Below are 14,589 nucleotides of genomic sequence, written 5' to 3' on the forward strand. Positions count from 1 at the left end.
GGGGGAGCTCCTTGCACCTGCTGGATCAACCTGCTAGTGCTGATCCTAATAGGAGTCATGCATGGGAGTAAAGAGTTACTCTGTTAGAAAGGACTTTCCAAAACTAACAAGAATTTTAAAATGTTAAAAGTATGTGACCTGAAATAAATCCTCTCTCTGTGTCTTCACTCTCCACCAGGTTTCAGCCTGCAACTTTTCTCTGCTGGACTCAATTATCCTCTGCCGGGTTTAAAGATGCCTTAACACATATTTTCCTGCATCTTTTATTAGTGACCATCAACAAAAAGTTGACTGAAATGTTAGTTGGTGACGGTAACATCAAGAGGCAGAATCTTCCAGATTTGTTTTCCCAAACTTCCTTGCTTTTTGAAACAGGATAACTCAGAGATAATGAATTAATTTTGAAGTCTGCTGGTCAATTTTGTCATTTGCTCACCAGTGTACCAGAGTTATATCTGCCAGGCCAGACAGCAACTGCAAGATTCCTTTATGGCTGAGAATGATGATGCCTTATAGATCAAATTAACTTTTACGAAATAAAAGGATCACCTTCAAGAGCAGGTAACAGGATCTGAACAAAATTTTCTGCTGTAGACAAAAGGTGGCTTTTGGAGTAGAAATTCAAATCCAAGACAAAAAGCGTTATGTGGTCTCAAGACATGCATTCACAAAGGCAACAAAGATGTTTCATGGACATTGCACACGTCCAGCCTAGCGTGGAATGGCACAAACCCTGTAGGGGTGGGGCTGCAGGGTACCCCCCAAAACGGGCTCTGTGTTGATCTCTGTCACTCCCTCAGGGAGCTGGAAGGTGAAAGCCCGCAGCAGGTTCGCAAAGAAAATAAAGAGCTCGGTCCTCGCTAGGTGCTCCCCCAAACACACACGGTGCCCTGCAGAGGGAAGAGGGGAGGACAGTGAGTAAATTACCCTGACCTCAACAGCAATTGTATTCATTCTCACACAAAACTAGGGTATTTTTGCCTAATTGAGAATTTCTTTAGGACTTAATGCAATCAATGACACAAAGTTTAGTGTAATTCTTCCTTTGACCAGACTTATCTGCAGCTACAGATAACAGTGTGGCCCTTCTGCTCCAAGTATCCCTTCAATTACCTCAAAAATCTCATCTTAATTTGACTGACAACTTGAAAGGAATTCATTCCATCATATAAATGAAGAATAAGGACCTACTTTTCCTGGGAGAAGTCATGCTCCAGTGCTGTATGCATAAAGAATCAGGAGGGCTGCTTGCAAGTACTTTCCAAAATGTATGTCTGGTGTGAAATGTATGCCCCAAATCAATAGACATGATCATTAGCAGAGAATTTCCTTCTAAAAATAAGGTGAGTTAGATATATACATTTGTCAGGACACCTCTTTTTTTCCATGTTATTATTTGTTCAGTAGAACAAAAGTTGCTGCAAGTAATCATGTTGATTTAAGCATTGTTTTCCACAAAAAGGTTTAAAATAGAAAACCAATAGGTTTGTAATAGACATCTTCATTCTACACTCCCAATCCAAACTGTTAATGCTTGTGCTGTCAGTCCATTTACCTATTGAGAATGGTAAAAAGGCTTCTTGGCTCACAAAGTTTCCATCCTTATCTAAGAAGTGACCAGGGTTGAACTGTCGAGGTGTTTCCCACTGCTCTGGGTCATACAAGGATGAAGCAATGTTTGGAAGAACTATGGTGCCCTGAAAGGAGAAAAACACTCAGTTCTGGCTGTGAGTCCTCACCCAGCAGCCAGAGCCAGCTGGTGAGACCAGTGTTCATTCCCTCTCGGAGTTCAGTGTTTTGTGCTGATAGACTCAGTTCCCCAGTAAGGACTGTGAGGAACTCTAAATATTTTTGCTTCAGAATGTTGGTCCGAGCCAGACAGTGGAAGTGACCATGTCAATAGGAACTAACAACTTTATTTGTACTAAATCCGTTTTCACTTCCAGTGTTAGGAGTTTCTGTGATTTAGTCTCTTTGACAAAAGCTAGTTGCAAGCTGTCATGCTTTTCCCCAGATCTTTACAGGCTTTCTGCACGCAAAAATTCAGTCAGAAATCTTTCCAATGTCTTATCAGCACAAACCCAACATAGTTTCCTTCAGTATCAATCACAAATGTTTTGTCTTCATTGCTTTGTAGAAACATTTGGCTAAAATATCCTTTTCCATCCAGGGGCATTTCCCACTACCAATAACCCTCTCCCCAAGAGCTGCATCACTCAGCCTGACAGATGAGTTCTTGTCTTTGTTCCCATTCAATGGGACCCAGAGGTATCCAGTCCCCCTGCTACTGAGGAGAAGCTCCTGGCACAAACAGATTTTAATCCACACCTTGCTCTACTGATGCAATAAAGGCGTGTAGCAACTTAGAAGCTGCGTCTGTACCTTTTTGAGGGGAAAGCCAAGCAACGTTGTGTTCCTCACACACACCCTGGGCATGCCAACTGAGATAATGTTGCTGAAGCGTTGGATCTCATGAACCACAGCGTTTGTGTAGGGCAGTTCTCTCCGATCCTCATAGCAGATTAACTTGGAAGGACCTAGAACAGCATCCAGCTCCTTCTGAACTTTTTCTGTGGAGAAATATTCAGTGTTCCAGGTGGAAAAACATATCAAGTATTTTCACTAATTCCATTTAACATTCTGTTAAAAGGAAATGGTTCCTATGTAGAATGTCTGCTAAGTGAAACAATGCCAATTAGAACAATGTCCAAATACCAAGAAAGAAATGTGTCTACTCTTTGGCACCTGCTTTTTGATCAAAAATAGCATCTTTTAAATTACTTATTTCACAGGAGTCTTGGGAGCATTAACAAAAACAAAACTTTGTTTTATAAACTTCAAGAGAGGCAGGACACATCACCTAAAAAAAACACCTTGGATTTTTAATAAATGATCCTATCTTTTTTCCAGGCTGGTTGAAGAAGCAGTAAGATGTAGGGAAGTCCATTCTGCATCACATCAAGCCTGCTCTTTGACTGCCAGCAGTCCTTCACACAACTGTGCTAGGTAGGCTCTGACAACTGAGATTTAAGCACCTTACAGAATTTAAAATGTAGATCCAGAAAGATTTTTAAGTAAACTTCCTTCTATGAAGAACTATCTTGCATAAGCAAGCATGACTACTTCAGCATCCAGTGTAGTTTGAAGTAATTAGTCACTGTGTAATATATACACACATCTCTGTTTGGGTTGTTGAGAGAACAAGGAGAACCTGATTTAGTGGTGAGACAAAAGGCCAAAATTTTCTATATGTTACAGAGTGGAACTGCACAACATTGTCATTGGGTCTCAATACATGCAACAGTATGAATGGGTTCAAAAAGAAGCCCAGGAAGGATCACTCTGCACCCACCCTGCTTTCCCACATATGTGCAAGGTATTATATTTAACTAAATAAAATTACACAGGTGAGTCAGTGCTTTCGTAACCTTAATTACACAGGTGATAACAAAACGTGATAACATGAGATTAAGCAGACTTTCTTGTCTGACAGCTACAAGATGAGCAATTTTTTCTTATCTTCATGTCTTTCCTCCATTTAAAATCCTGTTCTCCTCTGGGTATTTGCACATGTTCTGTGATGTAACAATGAGATTTCTGTTATCCAGCATAAGACATCCTTTTTCCTTTCCTTTTCATTCAGTGCTATATGAAAGTGATTGATGGTTATTTAAAAACTAGACTTAAAAACAAGCTTCTTAAATACAAATATATGTAATAGATGAGCCATCAGTTTCCTCTCCTGACTGGAATAATTTCTGTTATAAGAAACTCAAACACATCACAGAGTTAATTTAATCACAGGTTAGACAGGCACTCTGGTACCTTAGGATTGGAAACGGACTGATGGGGAAAAGCAAAGTCAAGGCTGGCAACTGACCTTTAGGCAATTATCTGTATTTCTTCTGTGATGTACAGAGCACCAACAGGGGCAGGACCCCCTGTAGTCCCTCTTACTGATAATCAGCAATACAAAGCACAATTGAAGTAAGTTTCCAAACAGTGACACTCCTATCATCACACATTAGTTTCAGGTTAATTATTTTTAACCATCAGTTGTGTTTAGGACTAAGACAGAACCCAACCCAATTTCTTGAAGCACCATGAGCACCCCTCACCAGTGGCTGCAGCAGGGGCCACTGTTCCTTTAAGGAACACATGTGCAAACTACTGGCTTCCCAAAAAGTGACTCCAGTCCTCTTATCTCTACCACAATCTTAATTTCCCCACAGATCCCTACACCTCAATCAGCCACAGTCTCCTATACAGGTGCATAATTCCCAAGTGGTTAACTGTGGGAACTGCCTTATTCTTGTGGCTGCTCTAAGAGCTTTTGTACAGATTCCCTGTATCTACTGATGCTGTCTAGTAGAGATCTACCAGTACAAAAAGGTACGTGTCACTAGGCATATATCAGTATCTAGGAATAATCTCTGATCCATGAAAATGTTATGACTTGGCTGCTCTATTGCATGAAAGATATTTGTGATGTGCTTATTACTCACCTTGGATGTCTGGATATGCCACCATATAGAGCAGACCCCAGTTCAAAGTAGTGCTTGTTGTCTCTGATCCACCCAGGAAAAGGTCATTTATAGAATAAACCATGTTGTCTTCATTGTATGTAGACCTGGGTTCATCTTTGGACTGCAAATGATAAGATAAAATAGAGGATTACACATGAAAGTTAGAAAAATCCAAACATGGTTAAATATGATTTTATAACTGGTCCCAAGCTGCAGTGTGTTCTGCATAAAGGACAATACAGAGACTGATAAGGAATGTTAGACAGCAAGGATGACTATCAATACAAAAAGCTAATATTTCACAGAGACAAGCCATCTTTACTACCCTTTTAATCATGAAGCTAAATTGCATGTTCTTTGCAGAAAGGGATTATTGGCTTAAATGTGCAAATAGTGGTCCATTTAGAAGGTTTCATAAGTAAATCTTCCTCTAAAGATGTCTACCGGCATGTCATTCTTCATGCCTCAAGTCACAGTCCACCACTTATTTTTTCTAGCTAGCAATGCAGTGACAAGGTAACGAACCCTGGGCTGTGTAAAGTTCTTAACCTGTGGTATTCAGGTTTCTTCTTCACTACAAAGGCACAATGACTCACGTACAGCTGCTCCGGGGTTTTACAGTTTTCAATTAGAAGTGTGAGGACATGTATGTATACACTGAAACTATAAAAGAACATCATTATGGTTCAGGGGAATTCATTGTCTAAATTTAGGGAGGTTATGCTCAGGGGTCTTGAACCTTTCTCTTGCCAATGGAGCAATTGAAAAGTGGGAAGGATGTTTTCCCCGGCTGTAATATCATCTAATCTTTTTTTATTGCTCCTGTGCATCTATTACAGACAGTTCAATTTTTTAATAAACAAACTTGGATGATTTCCATCCGACAGATCCCAGAAGAGCTCACTGAAAAAATTTCTGGTCCACTGATTTTCAAGACTCATAAATCTTAGAACAGCAGTGAAATGCTTTAGAAGCTGTTAAACACTTTGGAAAGCCAGACGTATGAATGCACCGGTATAAAAAAAAAATTAAAACAAGGGGATCCCAGGAACTAGAAGCCAGTTGGGCAGACATCCACCCTGGCCATAAAAATATAGCAGTTGATGTGGTAATTAATTAATAAAGAATTACCAGTTAGAAATACAAACTGATGCTATTGGTTATTATATAGAAAAAAATGATCATAGCAAGGAGATCTGATTTGACTCTTTGGTAGAAGTACTAGCTTGGATGATAATGACAATTTCACAGTTGCAGTATGCTTGGAGTCCACAAGATGGTTGCTTTTGTTCCCCAGAATAATAAAAAATCTAGCACTATTAAGTATTCATAAGACACAAGCTACAAGACTGAAGAGTAGGCTGACAGAAATAGCTAACAGACAATAGATGGGAGGGATTTCTCCCCTGGCTGCACATCTGTAGTGACTGAGCACAGCAGCAGAGCTGCTCACGGTGTACACAAGGCGGGCAGTACCCAGGACAGCAGCTCCCTTTCTGCTGCGACAGGAGATGCAGGATGAGTGCCTGCAGCCCGACAGAAAAAACTTACTTTTTCGATGTGATCCAGGTAAAAGTCAATGAAATCCTGCAGTTCATCTGGTATCCCACGCTCCGTGTGCATTCTGATCTCTCTCCGTGTAAAGGAGCTCAGGACATCATAGCAAGCCAAGGCCTTCTTATGGGGCCCAGGGAGATGACACATCAGCCAGGGGAAGATTTCATACAGCTGTGGGAGTGACACAAGAAACACTGCAAAGTTTCTATCACCAGAAAATGCACTAGAAGGGCCTGCTACAGAGAGAGGGTAATGTTCATATTAGCATGGGGTTTGGACCTCATTAGTAAAATATCCTGTCAAAGACTGTGCTTATGCTTTTAAGTTGTGAAACAGTATACTATTTAGTTTCTAGCTGTTTTGATGGTAAGATTCAGAGTTCCACAGGCTTTCAGCTCAATCACAAGCTAAATTAGAATTACTATAACTAGGATGAACTGTGTTCATCTATTCAGTTATTCAAGTCACGTCTTCAATTACTATGAACTGCATTCAGGCATTTTAAAAGTGACATCCTGCCCTCCAGTGGAGAATACCGGGAACGGAAAAGCAAAACTTGCCAACTGTCCTCTCCCGGATGTGCAAAAGGAATTGATAAACCCAAAGCAAGGGCTGGCTGCCGGCAGCTGCTATACAGGCTGGGTAATCCCTAAAGCACTCTCTACCAATTGGCCTCTCAAGGGTCCTCAATAAAATTTCAAATATCTGAAATCCAGAAAATCTAAGGAACAGCTATCTGACAAATTTGAGTGCTCTCCTCTAGAAAGGAAAAAGGCATTAGCTGACACAACCAGATTAATTTTTTTCCTTCTCTCTTACCATTGGAGAAAATCTAGCCTAAGAAATAGCTGCTTTCCACCTATTCTGATAGCTAGAAAGTTCATTCTGATTTTCAGCCTATATTTATGCTTGAATAATTTGTATACATTGTTCTTATATCTGCAGTGTACTTTCTCCAATCCACCTTCCTGGCTACTGGTCCTGCCAAATCTCCTCCTCCATTTCTGGAGAAGCCCAATCCACAGTGTTCTCCTGCTTAGTGCCTGACAACATGGGATCCAATCAAGAAATTGGGATGTGGATGCAGCAATACCATTTTTTACACAATACTGAGTACTCTTTGCATCTGGGAAGTGGGAAGATTGTGGCCATAGCTCCAGAACAATTTGAATAGCTGTTCTTGTTTCCTTGAAAAGTATCTTATTCACTGGACTAAGCAAAGCCAGGGTAGAAAGGAGACAAGAAAAGGAGGTATGTTCTCTATCCTAAAAGCAGGTCTCGCCACCACTACACACAACTTACAGGAGCAGAGTTAGGCTAAGCAAAAGGGAACCTGACCATAACCCAGTGACAAGAATGCTCTGTGGGATGTGGAGGGAAATATTTGTATTACAGGGATTCCTTTGTGGTTTACATTAAGAAGTTACTGCATAAGATGTATGGGACAACTTTGGCAGTGGGACAGAACCAGAATTCCCAGGAAATTTTGAATGCACTTCTGTGCAAAGGAGGCCTCTAGTGTCAGATGAGTCCTTGACTCCCAGATTGTTTGACTGCCAACCTTAGAGTTATATTTGTTGGCTTAGCATTTCCTGTCATCTGCTGCCTGTGTCTGGAGCTACTCCTCCCTCAGGCTGAAGGAGTAGAATTTCTCTGGGAAGTCTTCAAGTCCAAGTCTTAAAGAGGAAATGGTGATAAGTAGCCACAGGCAAAACACTTCTGTATTTGAATCATTCTTCTCTCTGTTGACTCTACAAAACAGTGTCTAAACTTGGCATGTGAATCACACCTTTAGACCTGACTTTTAAGAATCATATTGTCCAAGGCAGGAGTCTGGTGCATAGAGGCTGAAAAACCATGACCCAGGAGCAGTCCATGGGCCTATGCCTTGCTGCAAAGAGTTAGAAGCAGGCTACTAGAGTGCTCAAACATAGGACAATGAACACAAATGCCTGAGGCTGGTATGTGGAGCATTACCATCACATTTTGACAGAGTGCACTGCCCAGTAAAACTTCACAGGACATCACTCACCCATTTGAAAACTTTTGCCCAACAGCCACCTCTTGAATCTGCATTTCTCACTCTCCATCTTATTCAGAGAAATACAACAGATTGTTCACTTACATGATAAATAAAGCTGCCCCCAAATTTGAACAGTTCCTCTGTGGCTCTAATCAGTTCATGAAAGGTCTCATCCTCTCTGGAGAAACGATGTCCAAACACGACAGCACAAATTACATTTGAGACAGAATGAACAAGAGAGAAAGAAGGATCCAGAGCTTTCCCTGCAATCGTAATAATAAATGTCACTGTTAATGTGTCCTGCTTTAGTGAAATCAGAGAATGTTATAGGTTACCCACAGAAGAGAGCATTGTATTTCATGGAGAAGCAGCAATTTTCTTACAAAATTATAATATCAAACTGATTCTTCACAACCATAGTGCAATCCCATAATCCCAGGAATGTGTGGCACCCTAAAGAAATGCCAGATATGTAAAATATTGCATAATATGATAGAGTAAATAAGGATAAAACATTCAATGCAAATTTGCTGCCCGGCAAATTCAAAATATGTCTTAAGCATGGGAATGACTGAGAACACTGTGGATGAAGGGAACCTGAAGGGAGAACTGCAAGAAGGGACACAGCCTTATCCAGCAAGGACATATAGGCCACTATGTTTTGTCTGACCTTGCTAGAGATGAACAATCTCCAGTAAAATAAAATGTTGTAAACTCCTTTCAACCAATTGTGGCAGTGATACAATAACTAATTTTAAAGCAATTATTTGAAAACCTAATCTCAAATCCCTATTTTGTGACTCTGGAATAAATTTCTGTAGACACCTGTATTTATGTATGTATCAATGCAACTGTCCAACACCCAAGGCATGATTCTGATTAGCAACTTACTGTTTTGTGCTTTTTTTCTCCTGCATATATGGCCACATTTCAATCTCTCCTAGTTCTTAAACCATAGGATTGGGCTAGATTTAATTGCTTTTAACTGATGTAATGCTAGCCATAGCATGTCCTGATTTATTGTGCCTTTGCGCAATGATCAGTATTGGGAAATCCAACTCACATGATCCTAACTGGGTTGAGAAGGGTAGAATCTTGTATTGAAGACAAGATTCTAGGCACTGCTACACGGAGTGTGCAAATAGCATTACAGACAAGACTTAATTCATCAGCATTGGCAGTACCTCTGTGAGTTTATGCACCAGCACCATATATGAGCCAGCAATGTGCCCTTGAGGCAGAGGCCAACATCATCCTGGGCTGCACTAGGAAATAAATTACTAGCAGGCCAAGGGAGGTGGTCCTTCCCCTCTGATCAGCACTGGTGATACCCATTTGGAGGGCTGGGTCCAGTTTTGGGCTCCTCAGTACGAGTCAGCATACTACAACAGGTTGAGCAAAGGGCCACAAGGACAATTAAGGGTTTGAAGCATCTGACATAAGAGAGGCTGAGAGAGACTGTTTAGTTTGGAGAAGAGAAGGCTTATGGAGGTATCTAAATATGTAGTAATACCTGGTGGAGGGGAATAAAGAACATGGGGCCAGATTTTTCTCCGTGGTATCAAGTGAGGCAATAGGCAAAAATGCATTAAATTCTGCTTAAACATAAGAACCTTTTTTACTGTAGAACTGATTGAACAGCAGAACTGGTTATCCAGAGAGGTGATGAAGTCTCCATTCTTGCAGATATTTACAACTCTGCCCTAAGAAACCTGCTCAGATTGACCCTTCTTTGAGAAGGGGTTGGACCAGTCCATCTTCAGAGATCCCTTTCCCCTTAGGGTGTTCTATGATATAAATAATAAATAAGCTCCAGTTTTTCTTCCCAGCTGTAGTTGTTGTGTAAATAACTTTGGACAATAATAGTCTCCTTGAAAACACAGGACTGGGGTCTTTGCATTTTCAGTCTGTTCCACAAAGACACTGAAAGACTCTGCACATTCTCTTGTGGAACAAAAGTAGCCCTTAATTTCAGAGAAGTTCATATGCTAAGGACATCAGACTAATGGCAGAAATTTATTGATATTTATTGCAGAGATACCTTTCATACTTGCAAAGAAGTCTACCAGGTAGTGGGCTTCCTCTTGAACTCGGTGCTCCAGACCTCTTTTCCCCAGGCCAAGGTTGCGTAGAGTCCTGAGTGCAAACCTTCTCTGCTGCTTCCAGGTGTGACCAGTTGCCAACATAATCCCTACATCAATTAAAGGAAGAGCTCTTTATCATGCTAATATTAATTATAGACAAGGACTACAGTACAGGATATACTAGGCCATGGGATATAATTAAACTATTGCATTGCCTAAGAACACAAAGGCACAAAGAACTCTGGCATGTAAGTATGTTGACAGGGCTGAAAAGGACAAACTCAGCTGGATAATAAGATGACTGGCAGGATTAAGCTTGATCCAAGACAACCAGCTTTCTCAGGAAGTCTGACAGCTGCTTCTCTAGATGCTCTTTGTAGTGCTTGTCTCACACTCTGCTGTGCCTGAAGCTCACCTGAATCAGGTTAATGGTTCTTGTGAAGGGAAAGGGGGAAAGAACTCTGACTGTTCACAGGCAGGGATGAAAGTTCCTGTCCACAGGGCAGGAAAATTCCGTGCTTAGGCTTTGTGACAGGCTTTGGGAATTTCCAGTGTGGTTGGTGGTATGAAACCTACAGCAAGGTTGAAATTAGAAGCGCACTGAGCCTCTGGGTGTTACTGTGGGAGTAAGAAAACGTTCACAAAAGGAAGGAAGGGAACGGGAAGAAGATCCCACTATCAATCTCACTCTTCAATTGAAAATGTAATAGTGGGAGGCAGCAAGTCCAGGACAAGGAAGTGGGCTGTTTCCTGCTTTTCTTCCACTTCTCTGTGGCACAACTTACCACTGCCTCATCGCATCACCTCTGAATCTGCTTCAGTGAGTACTTCACACAAGACATTACGAATCTTTTTTCTTTTGCTTGTATTTTCCTCCTGCTACTGTCCAAAAGCTATTTCAACCCTCCCTACCTCGCAGTTCACCTGGCAGTCATTCCTTGTAGACAAACCCTGCTTACTGTGGTACCTCTGAAAGTGGTTACAAGCTACAAAAGAGCTGCAATTTATAAAGATGATGCTTCTGTGCAGTATTTATGGAAAGAAATTCTCACCTTTTCCTTTGGCCATTGCTCTGAAGAAAGGAGACACCAGCCTCCCAGAAACATCTTCAGGGTGCGTGGTCATACCATCCTTCACTGCTTGAAATCCATTCAGTACAACCACTGGGGCCCATCCAAACCATAAGGTGAATATGTTGCCATGAATTTTTGCCAGCTAGAGATGGGAGAGAAGCCAGGAAAGCACAGATAAAATCCCACATATTGCAAACAAACAGAGGATGAACCTGTTTTTGCACTGATTACAAGACCAGCCCTAAAGTGGAGTGATGTTCTCCATCTTTCCCACAAGATTATAATTATCTGTGAGAAAGCATATATATCTTCTCCAGCATTCACTGTTGGAAACAACTGAGTATTCCCACTTTTCAGAGCCATAGGTCTATGTCAAGAAACAAAATGTATCTTTTATTACTGTATATAAGCCAAGGTTCAGTTCTCAAAAATTCGTGTGAAAAAGGGTATTTTCATTAATTCATTAATTTATTTCAAGAGGGTTTCTATCATTTGTACAAGTAAAATAGCAAAAAAGAACACAGAAATGCCAGAGTAAATAGTTTGTAGAGACTGTACCAGTTATTTTCTTCTTTCCTCCCACCCATTTTCAATATAAGTGAGCACATACACACAAAGTGCACACAAGTTCCATTTACTGCTCAAGCTAGAGAGTGCCAGTGCTCAGAAAGGTACAAATCCAGGCCATAAATGTAATTTTTTTAGTAGTATTTTTCCCCTAACTATTTAATCCTAAATTGTATCAAATTTCACACGAATTTGTCCATCTCAGTATTAAAAGGGGATCAGTTTAAGCATCAAAATGATCTTCACATATTCATAAATTCCAATACCAGTTTTCTTAACTTGGCAAACTACTTCACACTGCAATAACTTTTTCTTATTTTGGCAACCAAACCAGCAGTTCTGAACCAAACCGGGTGTGATATCACAGTGACCAGTTAACAGTTACACTGTGCCAGCAACGTAGTTTCAGGAGAGGATGTTTTCACATAGCAAACAACATAAGAAATGACAAACACTTTTAAACAATTAGGAATATCTGAAAAAAAGTACCTTCATGAGGAGATCACGATTAAACTGAAAGTTCAGCTGTATCAAGGTCCCAAAAATTGGGAGAGGAATTGGTCCAGGAGGAAGCCATCTCCGTACTTGCTGCAACTTTAAAAACTGTGTAATTAGAAGAAATACAGCCACAGCTATAAGAACTTGACTTATTGTCAACATTTTACCGTCTGCTTTTACCAGCTTGTCTTTATTCAAAATAGTCTATTGAAGCTATTAAGGCTGGTTGCTCAACCAGTTTTTTCATAAGAGCTTAAATTTCATATAATAACTCTTCCCCGCCTCTAACCCTCCCTCATTGTTATCAACCACTCCCTTTTTGTCCCACTTATTACATTCTCATGCTTACGCATATTTAATAGATGCACACCTCTCTCCCTCTTCTCATCCAGATTATCAAATATGGATCACAGGATTTGTAGGAACAGTGTCTTAAAAGACTAGGGCAAAGACTTTCCAGGCAATGTAAATACACGTAAATTCTCCACCTAATTTTTCTGAAACAATTTTGGATGGTATGTGCTCCTACAAACACTCCACGAATGCTTTTAGAAAAGCCATAGTCATACGTACAAATTAGGCGTGCAAATGTAAGTGGACATTAAATCTTGGACTTTTTAAATTGTTTTATATATATTCCATATACATGTTCTATCTAGTAATGGCAAGACCAACAGAAGTTAAAAGCCCACATTTATCTTAAGATACATAGACAACTATCTATTGCTTAATACAAAAAGGAAAATTTGTTACGCTTTTGAATGTCATTGAAAACATAACCGGCTTAATGTATGACATCACTTTTTTTTTCTAACATATTTGCAATAGGTAACCTCACTGAGGGTTTTGTCTGCTTCTGAAGTTCCCCTTTCAGTCTTGACATAAGATGGATACCCTAAAGGATATTTTGAGAACTCATCAGAAAGTTTATGAGACAAATAACAAATAATCATATAGAAAATACATCTAGTATGACACAGATTTAAAAAAAACCCCAAACACGGGAAAAACCTACTAGGGATCTTGAGCTACAACAGAACTAAGGGCCCCAACAAGAACCAGTCATGACACGCGTAACTTGAGAATAAACAGAGTCTGTAGCCAAGACTCTTTGCCACACCTCAACACACACGGGACCCATAAACCCAGCACCAGGAGAGTTCACATACCTGAAATCAGACGAAAACCACAAAAGGAGTCTAGGCACCACAAAGCAATGACCATTACAGTCCCTTTACAGATCTGGATTGAAATGTTAATGGATCAGTGCCTCCCTGTCAAAAATGCTCATCCTCTGAAAGCAAAACGCTTGTAAAAGAAACGTTTTCACTAATATTCTGAAAAACCTGCCATAATGACTTGTGCACCAGCTTGCTTCTTGCAAGTGCCCTGTCTTTGGGACAGAAACTATTTCCAGGATTTTTGGCTCTGGAACATTGAAGACCCTTATCCAGAAAGAACAGCCTGGAGTCTGCCAGTCCGCAGTTTACAGACCTCCAATTCAATTATCTTCCAACCATGGCACCTCATTACCACTAATACATAACTGATTAATGTGTATCAACCAATAAAGGGATGTTTCTAGGTTTCCACAAAAACTTTATGTATATTGAAAAGTTTGTTTTTCAAGGCAATCATTTCTAATTTATCTCTCTACCTCAACAGGGAAAAAAATAGTCTTTTTGAAAAGAAATTTTGGTAAGTTTTACCTGCTCTGTATCCAGTGTAATCTTACAAAATCTACTTCAAATTTACTAATTTATCAGAATTTTTTATTTAGAATCAATGTGGTACACTCCCTGTCCTTTTAGATATTCAAAGATTTTCCATCTAAATGATTTGTCATCAGGAAAAGTCATTTCTCCAGTGATTTCTCTACCAGGATGTGAAGAAAGAAGTTACAACCTGGGGCCTTCACCCCTCCAAGGCTGCAGCCTCACAGCAGGACCTCTGTGTATTTTTTTTAGTCTTGCAGCCTCCAGTTTTCACATTATCAGTCATTTCTCACAAATCCAGGTATCTGAACACCCTCCAGCTCCTTGTTAGCCCCTTGTCACATCCTTTATCATACTCTTAACCCCAGCCCAAAGCTCTTCCTTGTGCCTTTGGCATAATTTCTGCTAAAGCATCCCTCTGATCAGGGGATCTGTGTCTCCTCTCATGCTCTGACCACTTCAGGAGGCTTTAAACCTTTTTCCTGGTGGTGTTTTCCTGAGGGAGGAAGATTTCTTGTCTGTTTCTGACTTTGGCCCTCTGCTTCC

General features: G+C 40.4%; 1 protein-coding gene across 1 annotated transcript; it reads right to left on the bottom strand.

Annotated features, from left to right (window-relative positions):
* Nucleotides 1–339: 339 nt before the first annotated feature.
* On the bottom strand, nucleotides 340–12,490 carry LOC113949058 (cytochrome P450 2J6-like). The gene is made up of 9 exons (XM_027647196.1): nucleotides 12,320–12,490; nucleotides 11,243–11,405; nucleotides 10,148–10,297; nucleotides 8,209–8,369; nucleotides 6,078–6,254; nucleotides 4,506–4,647; nucleotides 2,383–2,570; nucleotides 1,556–1,697; nucleotides 340–890 (listed from the first exon to the last, which is right to left on the bottom strand). The coding sequence occupies exons 1-9, from the start codon at nucleotides 12,488–12,490 to the stop codon at nucleotides 712–714; spliced, it is 1,473 nt and encodes a 490-aa protein (XP_027502997.1). The 3' UTR covers nucleotides 340–711.
* Nucleotides 12,491–14,589: the final 2,099 nt, after the last annotated feature.

Source organism: Corapipo altera, unplaced genomic scaffold (genome assembly GCF_003945725.1).
Source record: "Corapipo altera isolate COAL_440 unplaced genomic scaffold, ASM394572v1 113, whole genome shotgun sequence".
NCBI classification, from domain to species: domain Eukaryota; kingdom Metazoa; phylum Chordata; class Aves; order Passeriformes; family Pipridae; genus Corapipo; species Corapipo altera.

Excerpts from the sequence above, each read along its gene's own strand:
- LOC113949058 (XM_027647196.1), bottom strand. The coding sequence starts at position 12,490 with ATGTTGACAATAAGTCAAGTTCTTATAGCTGTGGCTGTATTTCTTCTA. Across the intron at positions 11,406-12,319 it reads ATCGTGATCTCCTCATGAAG|CTGGCAAAAATTCATGGCAA; the intron begins GTACTTTTTTTC and ends TCCCATCTCTAG. Across the intron at positions 1,698-2,382 it reads TTGGCTTTCCCCTCAAAAAG|GGCACCATAGTTCTTCCAAA; the intron begins GTACAGACGCAG and ends TTCTCCTTTCAG.